The sequence below is a fragment of the Colius striatus genome, chromosome 2 (genome assembly GCF_028858725.1).
Source record: "Colius striatus isolate bColStr4 chromosome 2, bColStr4.1.hap1, whole genome shotgun sequence".
Classification (NCBI taxonomy): domain Eukaryota; kingdom Metazoa; phylum Chordata; class Aves; order Coliiformes; family Coliidae; genus Colius; species Colius striatus.
The window spans coordinates 84065917-84087841 of NC_084760.1; the positions used below are offsets into that span (position 1 = coordinate 84065917).

The 21925-nt window shown below is 36.6% G+C and overlaps 1 protein-coding gene across 2 annotated transcripts in view; it reads left to right on the forward strand.

Moving 5' to 3' along the window:
- LRPPRC (leucine rich pentatricopeptide repeat containing) overlaps nt 1-21925 on the forward strand; it is a 93975-nt gene that overhangs the window by 56271 nt on the left and 15779 nt on the right. For both annotated transcript variants that reach the window (XM_061991335.1, XM_061991336.1), the window contains exons 26-30: nt 9074-9142; nt 9410-9500; nt 12832-12974; nt 13694-13781; nt 18618-18741. In XM_061991335.1, the coding sequence (XP_061847319.1) occupies nt 9074-9142; nt 9410-9500; nt 12832-12974; nt 13694-13781; nt 18618-18741 (515 nt within the window). The remainder of the gene's footprint in view (nt 1-9073; nt 9143-9409; nt 9501-12831; nt 12975-13693; nt 13782-18617; nt 18742-21925) is intronic.

The window sequence follows — 21925 nt, forward strand, 5'->3', positions numbered from 1 at the left end:
GGGAAGATCTTACAATTGCATGCCAGATGAACCTGTACTAGTTTGCTACCACTACAGGAACTTCCCTTGAAAGTGGCAGAGTGCATGGTTTGAGAATTCTTTAAACCAAATTAAATGTGATTGGAGCATGTCTTTTGGGAGGAAAGGCTGCAAAACCCAGGACTATTTAGCCTGGAGAAGAGAAGACTGAGGGGGGACCTTTTTGACACTTATAAAATACCTAAAGGGCAGATGCTGAGTGGGTGGGGCCAGTATTTTTTCCGTAGCAACAGGACAAAGGGTAACAGGCACAAGCTGGAACACAAGAAGTTCCATTTGAACATAAGGATAAACTTCTTTCCTGTGAGTTTGAAGGAGCCCTGGCACAGGGGCCCAGAGAGGTTGGTGGAGTCTCCTCATTTAGAGGCTTCAAAAACCTGCCTGGATGTGTTCCTGTGCAACCTGATAAGATGAACCTGCTTTAGTAAGGGATTGGACTGGATGACCTCTAGAGGTCCCTTCCAACCTCTACCATTCTGATGCTGTATGATAATTTCCTTGTCTTCTGCTCTCATACTAAATTTAATAGTTAAATATATCATGCCATATCTCACATATATCAAGACATTTATGTGAGACATTGGTGGACAAGTATTTGTGAAATATTTCGATGAAACACGTTCCAGTGTGAATACATGCAAGGGAAGACTTTTGCTACTGACATTCAAGACCTGAAAAAAGAACTGTTTTGGATGAGTTTAGTGTACAGGAATATATCTATCAACAGATGTCAGGTTAATTCAGGAGGTAAATAGATTTAAGCAAAGAATTGTGACATCCACTGTCAGCAGACCTCAACATACCAGTTGCCATTAGATTTAATCTGCCATAAAAACATTGAGAATATTTCTACTTGATGTTGAGAGATTACAACCTTCTTTCATCCAGATGGCTTTTTTTAAGAGTCTACATCATAAAATTGAGTCTTACTGTTTTATGCTAAACTATGGGGAGAAGATGCTTTCTTAATTTATGGTAGCAGGATTCAAGGGGTTTTTTATTTGTAATTTAATGATGATTATATCTAGTGTCTGAATTTACCTACAAAAACTTACATTTTGGTCCCATTAAGAAAAGAATGTAGGTGATTAGAACACAATTTAAATGTTCATGAATGTTGGTTATAAATTGTATTGGGTAAGTGTGGTCTGAGATTAAGGAATAGCTTGTAGGGGGTATAATAGCTTTTATTAGAGTAACTATACAAGTGAGAGGGAGGGTAAAGGTTGAAGAGCTTTTAGGCATGCAAGCCCTATAATTACAAGAATTTTTTTTCATACTATTGAGTACTATTAGTCTAATAAAAGCATTACTTTATGAAACTGGACTTTGATACAGCTATTAATGAAGTTGGATTATGTGTCCATGCATATGTGCATGTGTGTGTATGTGGGTTAATAAAAAAAAAGGTGCATACTATTAAGGTGCACATTATTTAGAAGTTCTTAAGTACTGCTTTCTTAAAAGAAAACAATTATGTTTCAAACAAGTAACTTTTGTGAAGGACGTGGTTATTGTACAGATTCCTTCCAGAAAGTGAGAGAACAATTTGTTTGGAATGTGGGGTCATGGCAAGAGCTGTGCATCCTTTCTTAGCTCCAGGGACTTTGTGTTAGAGAGAGATGATTTCATCAATATGATGCAGAAAAGGATTTAACATTGGTTTTGAAATCTTGACTACTTTTGTTTGTTTCTGTTACTGAGTTTTATAGTGTTTTTTTCTGTTAATTATACAACATAAAACCACATTACAATGCAAAGAGCAAATTTTTGCTTTGAGTCTATAACATCACTGAGGATTTTGTTTTGAGCAGGACTTTTTTATGTTTTTGATGTTATTGCTTCTTCCAGCTTGATTTTCAGTGTGAAGTTTTCTCATTGTCTAATGACTTTTATTATTATTATTTTTTTAGTAATAATACTTTAGTGTATAATTTATCTTGGAAATGTTACTGATGAATGTAGAGTATTCCAAAAGTGCTTAAACATAAATCAGTTTCATTTGCCATGAGTATTGTTAAAGTTGCAAAGTTCCTCCCTGTTTTAGTTTTGACATTTTTTGAAAATAACCGATTTTCCTTCCATCTTTCTCAATGTCTGCCCAACATAAAGCAATATATATTCCTGTTTCAAGTGAAATGCATATAATTGTATATTTAATCAACAGATGAAATCAACTGTGGTAAAATTAATGAAATATGTAACTGACAAAATCAAGTCAGTACTTCAGCAGAAAAACCCTGAACAAACAGTAAAAACTTTCCCAGTGGAGACTATAAGTACTATGTTTCCTTATTATGAATGACTACTGCTTTTTTATTTAAAAAATAACCTCGTAGAGGTAGGCTAGTTGCTACCATGGGTGATTGTAGGATAGGCAGAAAGGAGAGCATGGGCTTGAATTCTAATCCCTCACAACAAGGGAGTTGGGGAGGATAGATATGTAGACATTAATCCCTTTATGTCCTTCATTAAATATCTGGTAGTGCAAGAATAATGGTTTTGTCTTGGCCAGGTTTTGATAGCAGGGGGCTACAGGGGTGACTTCTTTAAACAAAGAGCTGCTGACAGGGCCAGTGTCAGTCAATTCTAAGACCGACCCGCAGCTGACCAAGGCCTGGCCAATTGAGGTAATGCCTGTATGAGTAACGTGTTGGAGAAGTGGAAGAAGTTTGCAGTTGCTAAACAGTAGCAGCAACAGGGAGTGAGAACGTGAACATCTCTGCAAACACCAAGGTCAGTGGAAAAGGAAGGGGAGGAGGTACTCAGGCACTGGGAGAATGATTTGCCTGTGATTTGTGGTGAAGAGCATGGTGAGGCAGCTGTCCCCCTGCAGTCCATGGAGGTGCAGAGTGGAGCACAGATCCACTTGGAGCCCGTGGAGGACCCCATGCCAGAGCAGGTGAACGCCTGAAGGAGGCTGTAACTCTGTGGGAAGGTCACAGACAAGTTCCTGGCATGACCTGAGAGTTCATGGGGAGAGAGGAGCCCATGCCACAGCAGGTTTACTGTCAGGACTTGTGATCCTGTGAGGGACCCACACTGGAATTATCGATACCTGAAGGACTGTTCTCCTGGTGAATGACCCACATTGAGGCAGGGTCTGAATAGCTGCCCCCATGGGAAGGACCCATGCTGGAGCAGTTCATGGAGGACTGTCTCCTGTGGGAGGGACCCTGCACTGTAGCAGTAGGAAGTGTGAGGAGGCCTCCTCCTGAGGAGAAGCAGTGGCAAAGTCCATCTGTAATGAATTGACCGTAACTCCCCATCCCCCTGCGCCACTGGAGGGAGAAGGGAGAGTCCTGGGATGAAGGAGCCGGGGGGGAGGTGTTTTAAGACTTGGCTTTATTTCTCATTTTCCCTACTGTGTTCTGATTGTTTCTTAATCAAACCAATTCTCCCCAAGTTAAGACTGTTTTGCCATGATTCTAATTGCTGCATGGTCTTCCTGTCCTTAACTCATGAACCTCTTGTTATATTTTTTTTCTCCCCTGTCCAGATTAGGAGAGGGAGTGATAGAATGACTTGGTGGGCACCTGGCATCCAGCCAGGGCTAAACCACCATAGCACATAAAATATCAAATATGCTTTATTGAGTAGGTTTTGAAGACGTAACTTGCGCTGGAGCAACTCTGAAACTCCAGTGCTGTATTAGGGTAGTTGCCCTTGTAACCAAATATGAAAAGTAGTCATATTGAAGGCACATATACAATTGTATTCAAGCTTTCATAGAGTTATCCCTTGACCAAGAAGCTGTGCAAGTGTCTAGATATTTCAGATGAGCCTCTAATTGAAGAAATCAGTATTAGAGATGTTGGGACATGTTTAGTCATATTCATTTCTGGGCAGTATTGCTTACAAAGAACAAAAACAATTACTCATTTTTAGAGAAATCACACCTTGATTACAAGCGTATTTGTGGTTTTATTTTGTTGAGAAAATTGAAATGAATGAGGATGTCTTTCCATGCACCAAAGAAAGCATTTTTTAAATCCATGACAGATTGACTTTTTTGAAGGTGGAAAATGAACTTGTAGATCGAATGAACTTGCCATATATAGATATGGCTCTTAGTGTCATCTTGGCAGTATGATGACTAAGAAAAGCTGATCTGGAGACAAGTAATGTGGTATATTAGCTGATATCATTGTAACAGGAAAGATGTTTTTTGATGCAAGAGTAGTTTTAGATCCCTCAGTCTTTCAAGCTGTATCTTTTATAAACTTCTAGATTATTGCATAAAAGTTGAGTTCTTCAGAGACAATAATCAAAATAGCCTTTTCTCTGTGTTCCACTATGCTACTTCACTTGTGTTGTGCTATAAAGATTATAAGGTAAGTAGTACAGTGATGTGCTTGTTTCATACGCAGCTGTAAGATCATTTTAAAAAATTATTTTAATGTAAATGCTTTCATCAGTATTTTTTAAAAACTAATGCATTGCTATGTGAAGGTGAAGGAGTATTTAAAAAGCAGCAAAAATATAACAGAAGTAAAAGATAATTTCAACCATCTCATCTGAAAAGTAGACTACATAAGATACAGAGACTCTTACCTGCATACCTTTTATTTTCTCTTTAAGTAGCGCATGTACTACTCAGCAGTGAGAACTTCTAAGAGTTTTAACAGAAAGAAGATTTAAACATAGCATACAATGTTTATATTGTAAAAAAATGTTCAAGTAAACTGCCATGCAAAAATATTCCAGGCTTCATTGAAGCTACATGGAATTGGAGATTTTCGTAGGCTTATTTGTAGAATCGGGGAAAAATCTGTCTTTAAATTAAGAACTTCTCATCAAATGATCTGTTTTCACTGATGCTTATGTTAAAGAGCTGTTAGAAATGACACACATCAGTTCTTATAGCTGTCTGTTCAAGGCTGTCTCTTTGGAGAAGTAACGCATTTTCTTGCAAGACATTGCTTTGGCGTCTAAATCTCAGTAACTGGTTCTAGTACTGGTAACATAAGTCTGTTACGGCTGTTGATGTAACTCGTCATGAAACCTTCTTCTTCTTTTAGCAGCATTAGCTGTCTCTTATTATTACTGCTGCAGAGTGAGGAATGAATAGATCTACACGTCCAAAAAATACCATCAGAAAGTGCAGCGTGGGTGGCGTTTGTAGAATTTGTCTCCTTCTTTCAAATATGTTTGGATTGGTGATTATAATAGAAGAAAACATAAAACTCTGAAGGAGGGCAGTTATACTGGAATTATTAGAACTGGTGGTACCATGGAAGGTTAGAGTAAGTTTTCCAGTAGACATTTTGCTAAACAATGTCATCTATCTTGTGTCACGTATATGCCAAATGAAAAAAGTACTTCTTATGACTTTTAACTAAGTATGCATCTTAAGCCAGCTATAGGAAATGCGGCACTGGTTGGGACATGCTCAACTCTTAGTTTTCTGAAAGTCATCTTTTTAAACAACACCACAGGGTTTCTGGTCTGTACCTTGGTTGCTGTGGGGTTTTTTCTAAGAATGTTTTGTGTTTAAAGATAAAAAGGTTGCTTCAGACAAGTAGAAAGAAGTAAATAATAACTTTCTGTATCTCTTCTGTAAGTTATTTCATTTTTTTTAAATAAAATTCTTTAGAGGTTAAATATTATTGGTCTGTCAGCTGTAACAGTTACAGCACACTGATGTAAACAAAACTTGAATAATTCTATCATTATCTAAAAATCTGAAAAAACAAAAAATAGTTCCTTCTCTGACAGATTGCTGTTTTCTCAGGTAGTCTGTTTACTTTCAGCTGAAATAGATAGATATTGGCACAAATAAAAATGTTAGTGCAGAAAGGATTTTTCTCTCTCAAGTGACTGGTTTTAGGGAGGAGAACAAATCAAATGCTTTCAGTGTGTTAGCATTGTTGCATTCACGTGTTTTTTTCAGTGCAGCTTGGCAAGTTTTTATAAAGATGCAGTGTATTTTTTCACCTTATGCTTTTTCCTTTTTTATGTGTGAAGGTGTAGAATCTGTGAGTAAGTTAATGTTGAGCCTCAGAAACATAGTAACAGATATTGTGGAAAGTATGGAATGGTTTCTATAGGACATTTGACCTAAGTTCTGTAGGCAAGTTCTGTAGGCAGGAAGAAACAGTGAAATAGAGAATTATTATATATACCACTCATTAAATAAATATGAAACGGAGAGGATAAAGAAAAATCAGTTGTGTGCTGTCTTCCCATACAAGATCTGGGCACTTCAAATGAAGCTAGGCTGAAAATGACCAAGAAGTGGTAACATTGTTTGTTTTCTAACAGAAGGTAGTTGAGGCAACCATATGCCAGAAGATCTTCTGAATAATAAATCTTACAGTGTTCCAAGGGCAACCAGAAAAGCATTGTTGCCCACTGAACCTCAAGTAATTAGTGAAAGAGCACTTAAGGGGCAAGTATTGCTGGATTTTCTGTCATTTTATATTCTCCTATGTGTACTGTTAGGGAGAGGATAACAAGCTAGATGAACTTTGAGTTTGGTACAGTACAACTGTTTTACATGCTGTATGACTTGCCTTGTTTTTTAAAACAATGAATTTCAAAAAACTCCAAAATGACAAAACAACAACCAACAAAACACTAAGACTTGGATCTTTTTTTAGTCCATTGAAACAAGCAAGATCAAAACTGTACATGGGAATTTGTCTGAGTAATTAGAGTAACAGTTTTTTACTTATATTTTTTATTCTGTATTTTAGTCTGCTGTATTGTAGAAACTCTGCTTCCTGCTAAATGCAGTGCTTAAAATTCCCTAAGATGGTAAAGGATAAGCTACAAATATGGACTATCAGGCAAGCCCTGGAGATTTAGTTAATCTGACCTAGATGTTCTTTTGATGATTGAGACCTGCAGTATGTGAAAACACTTCTCAATTTCAAAATGAAACACAGGGATATCTGTTGTATAACTCAGCTGTCCTTGTAGTGACAGACACATCAATCATTTCTGAACAGGAAAGGATTTACTATAAAAAGTTTGTAGCTTTGGAGCTGTTGACTTCATTGGCATTCGGATCAGCAATGATATTGGAACTTGTAAGTGAATTCAGCATTTGAATTTTACCATGTCCTAAAGAGGATTAGCTACAAATGCAGGCAACATACTTTTTTCTTTTTCATTTTCAAGAGCCTGTTGTGTAAGATGTTAATTCTTGACTTAGTTTTCAGCATATTTTATGTGAAACTGCTTCATAGCTCTTTAAAAAATCCACTGAACTAGTACCTATAAACATAACTGGAAAAATAAATAATTGGAAAAGAAGCAAGGCCCTGGGAAGTAAAACTGTATCCATATATAAGGCACTTTTGAGTACTTGACAGACTGGTATTTTTCTGTAACCTCTTAGTTACAGAGACTATTTTTATGGTACAGTGAAGAACACAGAGAAGACACTTCATATCAAAGAACTGTGAGATTAATGTCCTGATTTTGGAAAACCTTACAATAACATCGTTTGGGTGTTCGTTAGGATTCTGTGGCCTAACATTTACTCTGCAGAACAGAGTTTCCTGTATACTTAGCAAACTTTAACAGTTTTGACTGAAGTTCTGCATGCTAGTTTTCTGGTTTCTGATGAATTATTTCAGAAAGATATAATACTGGAGAAAGAAATAATCTGTGTTAAAAAGACAGAAGGTAAATTGACTTTTACTGTGGTAATTGTTTCCGCTGTTTTAGAAATTAAACTCTATATTTCTCACAGCTTTTTGTTCCAACTACTGCTTTTATGCAAAGTGGTGTTTAAATTTTGCAAGTTGCACTTCACATTTAAAACAGTAGAGATTTCTATAACATTAGCAGCTAAAAGCCTTTAAGAGTCAAAACACTGATTGCTCTATAGAAATGAATGGACATTTCCATGGAATCACTGTCAGCTGTATTAATGTGAATCTGGACACCTGAAATCAAAGCAGAGTCCTCTCTGTAAATGACCCTTCTGCTAAAATGAGAGATTATAAAGAATTTAAATTCAAATACTCTGTGGAAGGGAAGGATAATAGCTGAAAATGATGCATGTTTTCCAGACAGATTTTTTGTGTCATTGTTCTAGGTATGTCAGATGTAAGTATTGTCATGCCTGTAACATGTTTTGTGAAGGACTTTGAATTTTCCTGTGTTTATGTAAGAATTTCTTTCATTGGAAGGAGATAATACTTAGATGATAGTCTGTGGTGCTGAGAAGGCACAATGTGGTAATCTATCCTAGATCCGAGTTCCTGATGATTAAAACCTTTCTGAGAATGTGTATTCTGTAGCTGTAATTTGCTTGAAACAAAAAGGAATGGATAAGCAAGATTCACCAAACCTGGGAGAACTATGGTTCTCATACAAAGAGCTATGGTATACCAACTATTATACATCAGTGCCTCCATGTACACACACTTAAGAGGAAGCCTTTGCTCTGTTCTGGGAACTGTAATTGCCTTACAGTTCCTGTACCTGGTATATACATTGACAATGTGTTACAGTTGCAACAATTGCTACTTTGTAAATTCCTGTTTTTCTTACTGAGCAGTAGCAAGAGAAGTCAAAATTTAAACCCACTATAGGATAGTATTAGCAGAGAAGGGGTACCAAATGGTGGTGTTGTAGTTGAGAGGCACGTGGTTTTAGTTGCTAAGACATTGCAGTGGTGTTGATATGGATGTTTCATCATAAAGACAGTTTGGAAGCATTTAGTGTAATTCTTTGCCATAATTAGTACAAAGGTTCGCTGTGTGTAATAGCTCTAATACTCTATTACTGTGGTGATAGAAATTATTTAACATTTCTGTTCAGCTGAAGTGTGTTTTAAATCAACTCTTTCCACAGGATTCAGCCAAAAAAGAAAATGTTCTTGAAAAAAATTAGTACAGTTTTTAAGTCTCTCATAAATGCAGCCTAACTTGATTTTTTTGTGATGTTGTAGTGTCACTAATAGTTCAAAAACCAAACAAAACCTCTGAACTTTTTATTGCTAGTAGCTGTATTACGCATACTTTTCCTTAGAATGTTCTGTGTCAAGTAATATTTTTCCTGTGGAAATATTTTACAGACTCCTGGCTTGAGAGCACACTCTGCAAGGCTACAGTGGTTTGCAAAAAAGTGCATTTCAGATAATCAGGTATGTGACTCGTATGATGTCGTCTATGTAACTGTCATTATAGTAAAAAAAAAATTGTTTTGAAATATTTCATTGCTTGATTTTTATGTTTGTGAAAGGATGTGTGACAGGCTGATGAAGTGAACTTAATGCTCTGTGTAAATGCTGGTGTATCCTTAAACAGAAATACTATTTTAGCTGAATGCACACAGCATGTAAGTACACATATATAGGAAAATAATTGTCTGTCTGAGGTATAACTGTGCTCTTCCTTCCCCGTTTTTAAAGATGGAGACTTTGGAACACTTGGTAGAATTAACGAAAAATTTATTTGAATGTGATAGAGATGAGATGTACTACTACCTACTTCAGCTGTGTGGTAAGTGAGCTTGTGATGCTTTTCATGTTGTAATCTGCTTTATTATGTGATTAGAGATAGGAAATAACCCTAAATTTGAGGAGTTTTGGCCTGATGTGCAATTAGCCTGGATACCGTTTAAAGCGTATTGCAGGGGACGGAGTAGAGGGGATTTTTTTACATGCACACCTGAACACTTAGTAGTACAAGTCTTACAATCCATGCTGTTGTGTCCTAATTGGAAAATTTATTCTATTGTGCTTTTTAATATCCTTAAAGAGACAAACTGCTCAGTTGTTATAACTTCATTTATCTTTGTCTCCTGTAATTGGATCCGATTCTGAAAGGTGCATTTAAAAAACAAATCTGTCAGTTCTTCACCGGCTACAACCTAACATTTGCTTCATTTGTAGGAATGGAACGATTTTTAAAATTCAAAGTTCATCTCCATGCTACAGACTTACTGTTTGATGTATCTGTAGTGCTCTTCATTTCTTCTTTTCTGTATTTTTCAGTTTGTGTTAGTTTTGTTATTCAGTGTATCATACTCTATTACACATCATAAAAAACTCAGTGACTTTTGTTCTAGCTATTTTAGTCTTGAAAAAACCTATTTTTGTGTTAAGATTGGATACAAAGCACTAAATAGTAAATTTGGACATAAAAAAGCATTCAGGTATTGCTATGTCCTTTGATGATGTGTATATTTACATTAATAAGCAATTCCAGTAGTTTGATATATTTGGTTGTGGGAAAACTTGCATTTGAGCTCAAAGTTCTTTTTAAAATGTTCATCATTGTCCTGAATTTGGCTGGGATAGGTGAAAATTAATCCTATCCCAGCCAAACCCAGGACACTCATGTATTTTTGCCTAGAACTTGTGATGTTCCACCAAGAAAAAAGACCAGAAACCCATTGAGAACTTTGTTGTTTTAATTTCCTGGACAGTTTTAGAACGCTTCAAAACCAAACTAGCATTTACCCAGTTCTGGCTTTGCACATACTGGTTCACTGTCAAAAATCAAGTAGGCCTGAAAAGCAATCTTGTCTCAACAGAGAGGAAGCCTTCCTGTCTGTCCATTCCTCCCGTTCATCTCTGTCAGTGACCAAGTCTGGCAGTGTGCCTGCTAGGAAGAGAATTTAAGAAGATAAAATTTATCCAAGTCTGTCAGGCAAAATCTTCAGTCTTCTTTCAAAAGACAAAACCAATTCCTTCTGTTCAAAGAACTGGAAAATATTTGTGGGTTTCTGTCACAATAATAACCAAACCCATGCACATTGCTGCTTTCAACCACTTTAGATTATCAAAGCTGCCCCACGCACAAATACAGTAGTGAGTTGTCATTGTGCACCCAAGACATAACTTCGGATCTATTTTAGGCAAATATTTTAAAAAACACAACTACCATCTAGTCAAAGCTGTGATCAAAATGTTGAAAATTTGGTTTTTTAGAATCAGAATAATTTATGCTGGAGAGAAGCTCAGGAGTTTTAAGCCTAGTCCATTGCCACAACTAATCCAGCCTGAAAGTTAGATCACATCATGGCCTTATTCAGTAAGGGAGGTACCTTGAAGTACCTCCAAGGGTGGAAATCAGTCAGCCTCCCTATGCTGCCTGTTCTAGGATCTGATGATCCTCAGGTGCTCCATTGCTGCAACTTTTAACTTTAACTGTCATCCTTATGTTGTGCAATTCCAAGCAGAGACTGACTTGCTTTTCTCTGTAAGCTGTCACTTAGGTGAGGACACCAACTAGATCCCCTGTTAGCCTGCCTTTCTGTAAGCTGCTCAATACTCATCTTCTTTGACTTTTCTTTTACTGTATCTGCTCCAGTCCTATATCTGTCTTAAAGACTGCATTTACTTCACTTGCTAGCATCTCTTTAATAGTTGTAGAGTCCAAAACTGGGCACAGTCCTCTAGATATGGCCTCATTAGTGTCAAACATAAGGACAAATGTGTGAAGAAGAGTGACAGTATTCTCTGTCCTACTCCTATTAATTGCCATAGTCATCTGCTTTACAATGCTATTTGCAGTATTTAGTCTTTAAAAACATTTTATTTGACTAGGGATAGTTACAAAGTTTGCTGCATCTTCTAAAAAGCTGAAGTGATGCCAGAATCTTCTTTAAAGATGTACCTTGAACCAGCCCACTTAGATATCCATGTGTTTTTCTAAACCCTGTCTGCTTCTGGAAGGAAGAGAACATTACACTGTATTGCACTGCACTATTGTTTGCAAAGCAATGTATACTGCTTTGAAGCTCCAACTTTATAACAATTCTGGAGAATATCCAAGTGTGTCATGCTGCTTTCAGGCGGCTGCTCCAGCTTTTGCTTTTGTTATGACTTAGACCAGTGGAGCTTGAGTTACAGAATAGCTAAATTTCCCTAGCTAAACAGTAGAAGAATAGCTGAAGATCTGCTGTTACACGCTGAGATATTGCTGTGTGAATGATTAATGACATCATCCACCTTCTAACTCTGCCTTCTCGCTTTGCTTCTCTTCATTTTGGGGATTCTGAATTAAACCATGGAACGGAGGACAGCTGGCAGATGCTGGGGTTGGGTAGCTGTGAATAGGATCTACAGCCAGAAGTCAGTGGCTTTCGATAGGAGACACAGGAAACCACCTGCTATGTGTAATTAAATAGTAATTAACTGTATTCTTTCACAAAGTTCAACTTTCTATTCATTTGCAGTTATGTACAGTACCTATATAAATTGCTTTTCTTGCTGAGAACAGTTGAACAGTTCTGTGGATTTGGTAGCAATTTAATAAGGTTTTTCTCTTTCAGGAAACTTATCTTTTACAATCTTCAGATACACTTCTTTAAATAGTTATTATTATTAGTAAAATGAGAGCCTGAAGGCCTAGAACACTTCAATGACTTGAAAGTGGTAACCTTTGGGGATGTCAATGCTCTAATTCAGTAGCAATGGTAACAAAAGGATTTAATTTCAAGAATTTTTGAATAGAACTTAGAAGTGGTACGTTCTAGAGTGGTACCTCTACAGTGTTAGTATTTGGTGATTATTTATAAAATTTTGTAATTACTTTTACAATTAACTATCAAGAACTGATGAGCTAGGAGGAACACTTCTGCAATATTTTTGAGCTGATTTCTCATTGATTTGAGAACTTATACAATCTTACTGAGTTTCTCACATTTGCATCTTCTGGCATTCTCTGTGTATTAGAAGTGTTTATAACTTTTCAAGTTGATGATCATGTGAAGCAGAAGTATATGATTAAGTGATGAATTATTTTCCAAAGGTACCTTTTTTTATATCACTTTAGATATGTATGTATACTCTATAAAAATGCGTTTTTCTAAATCTCATTTCAGAGAACAACAGTGACTGGGAAAAGGCTGAAGTTGTTTGGACTAAAATTCAAGAAGAAACTGTTGTTCCTCGTGAGAAAACACTAATCTTACTGGCTGATATACTTGAACAGAATGGTCAGATTGTTCCATTTGAGGTACCTAAGGTAACTGGAGTTTAGTTTTCCTAGCTAACAACACCTTTTAATATCTTTCTTTCCATGGAAAAGTGTTTACAGGTATCATTAGAGTAACTTCATAAAATCATAGAGTCATAGAATGGTGGGGGTTGGAAGAGACCTCTAGAGATCATACAGTCCAACCCCTTGCTAAACAGATCCACCTAGATTAGGTCACACAAGAACACATCCAGGTAGGTTTGAAAACCTCCAGAGGAGGGTCCACAATCTCCCTGGGCAGCCCTGTGCCAGGGTTCCCTCACCCTCACAGGAAACATATTATTCGTTAAGTGGAACTTCTTGTGTTCTAGCTTTTGTCCGTTACCCCTGGTCTTTGTCACTGGAGACAGCAGAAAAGGTGCTACCCAATTCTCTTGACACCTTTTAAGTACTTGCAAGCATTATTGAGATCCTCTGTCAGTCTTCCCCAGTCTGAAGAGCCCCAGGTCTTGCAGCCTTTCCTCATAGGAGAGATGTTCCAGTCCCCTGATCATGTTGGTAGCCCTTCCCTGGACTCTCTCCAGCAGTTTGGTGTCTCTCTTGAACTGGGGAGTGCAGAAATGGACACTGGACTCCATATGTAGCCTCAGCAGAGCAGAGTAGAGGGGGAGGAGAACCTCCCTCAACCTGCTGGACACACTTTCCTTAATGCATCCTAGAATACCGTTAAGAAGATTTAAATGTACATATGTGTGTTTGTTTTAAAGATTAAACATGAAGATACCAGAAGTTTAAGCACTTCTAATGCGGATGAAAGAAAAATAAGGATGCTTTGCAAGAAAAACAATGCAAAAGGTAAGCTGAAAACCCCTGGATTTTTTTCCCCCTCAGCATTGATTTCAGAATTTTGATTAACTACAGAGCAACAGATGCTTGTTGCTGCTTTTTGTTGGTTTGCCAGTATGTTAGGAAGGGAACATGTTAATGTTGCCTGTCAATATATTAGGCTTCAGAAGCTGATATGAGAAGGATATGCTAAAATATTTGAGAGCTCAGTGAAGTGCAGACTTGGAAATGTGCACTTGGAAGCCAGTGTGTGGTGAAGTTACCAATTTTAAAATTACCAGATTATAGCTAGTCTTTAGTTTACTTTATATTGTTGGGTTAGCAGCAGGTTCTAGACTTTTAAAGATATCCATTAAACCTTAGAAACTAAGTTTATGTACAGGATTGATGCTAAAAATACCTAGTTTATGGTTCTCAGAAAATCTAGCTGTTTGGTCACAAGTTTTATAGTGTGAGACCTGGAAAATGTAGTGAGAAGAAAGGTTAATATGAAGTGAAGTAGCTGGGACATGTTTATGGGAAGATAATTACCTATGAAAAAATTTTTTGAGAGATTTTATATTTGCCCTTATTTTTGAAGTCTTAATAATATCAGATATGGTTTTAAAGTATACTTCAGGCACCTTATTTAAACTATAGATTTGTCAAAGAAGTTCAATACATGAGATGATATGAGATGGGACTCTGTTATGGGCATAACCATTGCTCTCTCCTTCTGTAGCTTTTATCACACTATTTTGTATTTGACATTACAAGACTATTCTATTTGAAGGAGGGATTCAATGTGTTTCATACTGTCTTTAGCTCTTGTGCAACTAAAATTAAAGTTGTCCATGTTTCTCTGTAGTGTTTTCCTTCAGTTGTTCCTTCTCCAAAGAAATACACAGTCTATGAACAAAAGATAAAAATCTGTGTCCTCATAGCTCAGTTTCCAAACCTCTGCAGCTGTAGGTGCCACCTCATATATAAAATGGCCTTGTGGAGAGATCACTTCAGATCAGTTCTGCTGTGAAAAATTAATAGCTCTTCTGTGTAAACTTCTATGTCTCAGATAAAAACAGAATTTATTTGTGCATAGGTATTTGCCTTTGTATATAGAAAGGACGAGTGTACTTCAGTGCAGTGTTTTTGGCTTAGTCTGTGTTTAATCAGAAATCCATTCCTACTTGTATTGTCCCAAAGCAGGGTCATGAAATAAAAACTAGCATTGCTGAACCTTTCAAAGCAGTGAGGAAACCTAGCATTTGCCAAAGTGCAGAGCATTTGAGTATTCTGGAAAACCTTATTTAATTTGCCTGTACTATGACAAATAACTAAGGTATCTCACTTGAAAGCAGATTAAAAGATAGAATTAAATCATAGAATGGTAGGGGTTGGAAGGGACCTTTAGAGATCCTCTAGTCCAACCCGCCTGTCAAAGCAGGTCAACCTAGATCAGGTCACACAAGAATGTGGCCAGGTGGGTCTTAGAGAAGACTCCACACCCTCCCTGGACAGCCTGTGCCACAGTTCCCTCACAGTAAAAGAGGTTTTTCTTATGTTTAAATGGAACTTTTTGTGTTCCCAGCTTCATCCCATTACCCCTTGTCCTGTTGCACAATAGAAAAAAAGTATACCCCAACTTCCTGACACCCACCATTTAGCTATTTGTAAATATTGGGTTAAAGTAATTAATTTTGCTGAATGAGGAGGATTTATAGATACAAGAGTGTCATCAGTACATTTTACAGGTTGGACACACAGATTTTTAATTGAGTCTCTAAGAGAAGAGTCTGTCAATCATTCACACAGTTAAGTTCTGTTGTTAGTGAAATGACCCCACAAAGTTATTCAGTCTCAGCAGCACTGATTAGAAGTCTCCAGTGGATTCTGGATATTCTGGATATAAGGATGCAATCTCATGTTATGTATATGAATTTAGTAATCATGTATTAGGGCAGACATAAAGCTCATGGTTTTGAGAAATTCTTTGTGTTGGTCACTTTTCAGAATCAAAGGAAAATGAGAAAAGCAGAAAAAAATTAATTAAATGCATTTTATAACATTCCTAGAAAAGTATCCTGTTCCTTTTGTTATCAGAGATGATCAAATGGACAGCAGAACAAAGTTAAATGTACCTCAGACCTTTCAGGGAGGCTTACGAAAAACAAAAATATAAAATGTAACTGCTGATGGTCTTCGACTGCATTTGATACTGAGTTTATCAGAATGTTTTTTCTGCATATTCTCTTATTTGAGAGGAAGTGGCCTAGAATTACTGGGAATTAAGGGGAAAAAACAAATGCTGGTAAACTGTTCCTCTCTTGCTCGGAAACAGGTCTCTTCATCTTAAAAAACACCCCGTAAAAACCAAGTTGTCACTTTTATGTAACAGTGTAATGTAATTTTAGGTGGATATAGTAGGGCAGAATAGAACTTTATTAACATCAGCTTTGATAGGAAAAAGATAAACAATCTAGTTTTGTACCTAATTTCATGAACTTATCAACTCTGACATGGAGATGTTTTGAAAATCTGTTCTCTGACATGCCTGATTTATGCAAAGTCATATTTTCATCTTTATCTTAATTCCTCAATGTGAGAACTTGAGTCTAGCAGGTCATGTTACCCGTATCCCAAACAGCTGCAATTGCTGCAAATTTGACTGTCTTGAGAACTGAGACTTTCTTGGCAAGTTGTCGTTTCTCTAATAAATCTCTTTACTTGAAATAGCTAGTATAACACAAAATGATTTTGAAACTGAGAACTTGCTCTTTTGAATACTGATATACTTCAGTCATTTTAGATGCCATCTCATGAAGTAATAGGCTGATAATACTTGATCAGGCACATAGCTCAATTTGAGATTCATCTGGGTATACTTCAAACATGCTGCTTGCACTGATGCAAAATAAAGTTAAGAAAGTAATCTGAATAGGTCATTCTGAGGTTGAAACTGACATAAACCACAAAATGTCCTAGAATAGGAACACAAAACTGATACAAAGATTTGTAGTTCTTCCTTGACATAATCATTACAAAAGCAGATTGAAATCTATTTCCTCATAGAAATATTTTGTGAACTGTAATAACTGAAAGTAATGTATGCTTGACATCATATCCACTGGTGGCAAGGTCCATTTCTATACCAATGCAATGGAAGGCAGTATTCAAACCCAATGTGGAATCCTAGTTCAGTCTGAAGACAGCAGAGCTTTTTTAGGAGTCTTGAAACATAAGGAGTTCTTGGCTTTTAAAAAATAGAAGTTAAACAAGCTTTCAAATGCAGAAAGAATAACCTATCACCAGTCAGCTACATATTTTGTAAATAACTGGGTACACTTGTAATAGATTATACCAGTGAAAGGGTTTTGGTTATTGTTGAATGTGATTGTTATTCTGCCAATATGACAAGGTTTCAGAAAAGTGAAGGAAAAAATGTCTTTCCCACTGAATTGAAGTATGAACACTGGTTCACGCATGTGAGCAGGCAGAGTTTGGCACGTTGCAACAGGCCAAGCTTTAACCTCAGACATATAAGTAAATGTAATGGAGGATTTCAAGAACTTTCCTGTGTCATCCTGTTATTGTTTCATTCATCTTTTGCTTGACAATTCACTGTTTGTAGTGTCAGACGTAGTAATTTGCTCTCCATCTCTTTAGTAGACATGAAACTCACAAACACAGAAGTGGATTTCAGTTCTGTCATGATATTCTTATCCTTAATCTCTGCTCATATCCATATTTAATGTAGCTCCAAATGTCCAAAGTAGGTGATGAATGGCAATGTTCATTCTAATAACTCAGTGTAAGTGTTTCTGTGTTGTAAATAATAAATTTTATGCCTAGTCATTTCTGTGCCTACAGTTCAGGAGTTTTTATATGTACGCTTTGGTTGAAGAAATTTAAGATTGAAACCAAAAGGCAGCTTAAAATTGTGCAGCATACTATAGTAAATGCTCTTAGTGTGACACTTCTTGTGACAGTAAGATTCAAATGATTTGTCTTCATCTTTACTTTCCAAATATAAGAAAAAAACTTAACACTTAGCTGTGAAATTTGTAGTGACAGTCCAAGTGTTCCTGAAAAGTTTTAAAGGTTACAGCGGCTGTGGTTTGAATTAGCACAGGGATTATTTTTTGAGTTTCATTAAACAAAACATGCAATCACAGTTGAGATGTAAAAGATCGTTTGTGGTTCTTAACACAGCTTTCTAGCCTATGTTACAGCCTGATGGCAATTTTCGCTGGATGTTTATAGCTGCATAATATTGTTTGAGAAAAATAAATGAGTGAAAAGTGCGCTTATCATTTTTTTCCCCCTTTTTGGTAACATCTTTTCATACGCTGACAGTTATTGTGAATGCATGAAATAAAACTGTTAATCAGTCAAACAAATGCAGCGTAGTTTACTTGTTAAATATCCGTATATTTGTAAATTGTATGTTTTGTATAAATCTTGTCGTAGCCAAATAATTTGATCTCCCCATATTGGAATCACCTCCTATATTATTTGTTAAATGCTGTTGTGATCGTGCACCAGATACTGTAACTATATACCCCAGAATTAGGTGTTGCTTTATAAATCCTGAGTCTTCCCCTTCTAACCAGCTTTGTTGTTTTTTAAGCAACAGCCACATGTAGAAAAAGAGCAGTAGCAAACTTTTTTGTTCTTTGAAGGTGTGTGTCAATTGATTGTTGTATACAAGCAGTTTTGAGCCCAAAGCTGTTGATCGCAGTTTGTTCAAAGATGTAAGAGGAGGATGAAGAGATGTAAGATGGACCTTTTCCAGGAACAGGTGATTTCTTTCTCTGATCAACATAATTGTGATATATTTCATTTTGGCTTTTCTTTTTCTTTCTTTAGAGGCCTACGATATTTTCCTGAAAACGAAAGAGAAGAGCGAGTTTCATTATCGTTCTTGTGACACCCTTATAAAAGCATTGTTAACACAGAATTGTCTTGAAGAAGCCATCAAAGTAAAACACATGTAAGGCTTTTCTGTTGTTGCGGGATTTTAATTGGTTGGGATTGGAGGGGTGGTTTCAAAGAAATTCTGGATCATTTTCAGGTAAGTCCTTATCTTTCAATGGGAAAAGAGGTCATGACTGGTAATTAGGACTTATGGTAAGAAATAAAGCAGTGTTTCATAGGGCATTATGCCCATATATTAGAGAGGTACTAGAGTGACAGTACGTACTGCTAATAACTCATTTCAGCTAACAGTATCAACAAATGTACTTGGCATCAGAACTGAAAGTCTACCCTTCTGGCAGTCTTCCTTTTCCTCATTAGAGCAATATCCAAACAGACAAGTTTCCTTCACTGCCCATGAGCCTTCCCTTCAGTGCCCATCCCTGCTTCTGTCATACGCTGCCCACAACTCCCTGGCAGCTGGCTGCCTGCCAAATGCAAAATAGCGCATTTGACTGATGCCAGTGGCTGGGAGATGGCCCTAAACCTTAGATGCAACTCTTACACTTCTGAAATAAATCCAACCTGCTGTCATATACTATTACAGTCACCATGATCAAATTAACCTTTAGTAAGTTGTATGATATACCGGTTGCTTTCATTCTTGCCTGTTATGTGTGTTCTGGTCACAGTGTAGGCTTCAAACTGTTACTATATATCAATGTAGACATAAGAAGAATGAAAATTTGTGCAAGTTAAGTCTTTCAGTTCCTTCAGCTAAAACAAAAGCAATGGTTGCCACCAAGTGTTGCCACCAAGTGTGTTTCCTAACTGAATACAGTGAGCTTTAAAGTGTCTGGAGGTAACTTAAATGATGCATAGAGCATTATAAAAATCTAGTAATTTCTAGAGTCAACTTTGTACAGTTCCGGCACATCAAAAACTGTGTAAGATATTTTCATGTTTCCTTTAAAAATGTTTAGATCAAAGAAATGTCTTTCATTGATAAAGTATTTGACATTCGGTATTCAGAAGAACAAAGAAGGTTTTTTTCAAATAGATGTCAGTAACTGAGCTTTATGATAAGCAACATTTGTACTTGATGGATGGATGGATGTGGCTTATATCAGGAAAAAACTAAAACAGTTTATCAAAGGAGCTGTTTTAGAAGTATAAAGAATGTTGATAAAGTTTAGGTAGTTTGTTAAACATTCACAGAAAATATTCATGTATTAAGAGATGTGTGGAAAGATTCTTGAGGGAATGTATTTGAAACTCTCTCCTGAAGATTTGTACATGCATTTACTGCTTCCCTGCTCCGCAGCTCAAACATACTTGTAAGGAAGATGCATAAGGTATTGCATGTTATCAGGAGTACCTTGTGTTTCAGAAGAGCAGAAAGAAGGTGGTGACTTATTTCTTGTATTGTGATGATTCACAATTCCCACTTTAGAGAAGTAGTTTAATATGCAAAATAGAAAAAAAAATGAACAAAGAATTTTAAAGACTTTTTTGAAGATGTGTTTTAAAGGACTAAGCCTCTGAACTTTGAGTTTTTTAAGAAAGAAAGAAAAAAGGATTTGATAGATGATTCTGTTCTTGGCCACTGGTCAAAGCCATCATAACCCATGTGCTTTTCAAAACTCTCACACCCCATCTTGTAGCATAGACATGCCAAATAATGACATCCTAAGAAGACTGTAACAGCTCACTGTTGCATTGAGACAGAAAATGCTTCATATTGGCAGCATTCGTGCTGTATGTCCTTTTTCTAGTAACAAAACGATGCTTACATTATGTGTTTTCCAAAGTCTATAAGTTTTAAATTATTCACTGAAATAGAGAAAGTGATTGTGTGTGTACCCATGGTTGAGGAATAGCAAATCTGTGTGTTTCACACACATTTCTGCATGCTGGACAATTTTTCCAACCTCATATTACAAAGAGATTACTCCTCCAAAGCCTAAATGTGTGCAGTGGCCTGAAACTTTTGCAACTCCTAATATTTTCATAAAATACAGGAAAGCTACCTTCATTTATACAAGCTGGCATCTTTTTCTTTTTACTCTGCTTGAAGCCAAATTTGAAATTTAAGCATTAGCAGAAGCAGCAAAATAAGTAGTTTTCTTATTTTTTAAAAGGTCAGATAATTTTAAAAGTTCCCTCCAGTTGCCAGAACTGAGAAACGTCCATGAGAAAGTGACTTGGTAGAAGGAAATTACACTCCAACTCTGCATTTGAAAAAAAAATACCAACCAAACTAAAAACACAACCAAACCCAAAAGCAAACAACCTAGAAGGTTACTGATCAGTCGGTCAGCCCAAGTCTAATTGTTCTCACATTCTAGCACTGTTTTGAGGCATATTTACTACATTTAGTCCAAGAAGTTTTTAAATAGAAATATAGGAGTATTGGAATGATGGATTAGTTCTGTAATAGTAGCTAACATCTATTTAATCACAGTAAAGATTGGAAGATTGGAGAAAGTAAATCCTTTGTTATATGTAATTTACAGTCTCATGCATGAATTGTTGACTTCGGGGCTTTGACAGATGGGACAAAGGGGGGAAAAAAAAAAGGCGGAACTGAGCAGTGGGTGCTTAGGCAGGGATTAAGAGGATTGGTTGGGAGAGTAAGAAAATCCCGAGTCCAGTGACTGCATTTGTGAGCCTGGGAGGCTGAAAGTGACTGAGAGGATAGTCATATTGTGTACGATGTGAAGGATTTTCTTGGGATTGAGGAGAATAATTTAGCAATGACCCTGCTTACCTCCCAATCCGCTCAGCCTCTAAGTTCAAGTAGGTAGGCTGCTCAGTTTTTTGCCGCAAGATGATCAGTGAGGTTTATCTTGATTGCTGATATGGTAAATGGCAATGCCCCCCTTTTCTGTGTAGAGATTTTGTAATCTAGAAATGAACATTTGTAAAGTCATCCCTTATATATTAAAAACGAGGTTACATGTCATTTAGGAACAGGATCGTTTAGTAGTATAAGATCAACGTGATTGCTGGGTAGTCTCTTGACTAATTTCCAGAGCGTTAGAAAAGCTTTAGCAGTGTTATTAAAGATTTTCTGTGCTGTAAATACGTGAAGTTTTGTGTTACGGGAGATGAAGAATTGATAAGCGAAATACAATTTTAACATGGCTAAGGCAGCAAAAGTAGTATGTTCACTTTAAAACCTGTATACATCTAGATGACAGAAATTTGAAAATTAATCAACCAAATGATATGGTTTAGTTCATAATATGCCTTAGTTT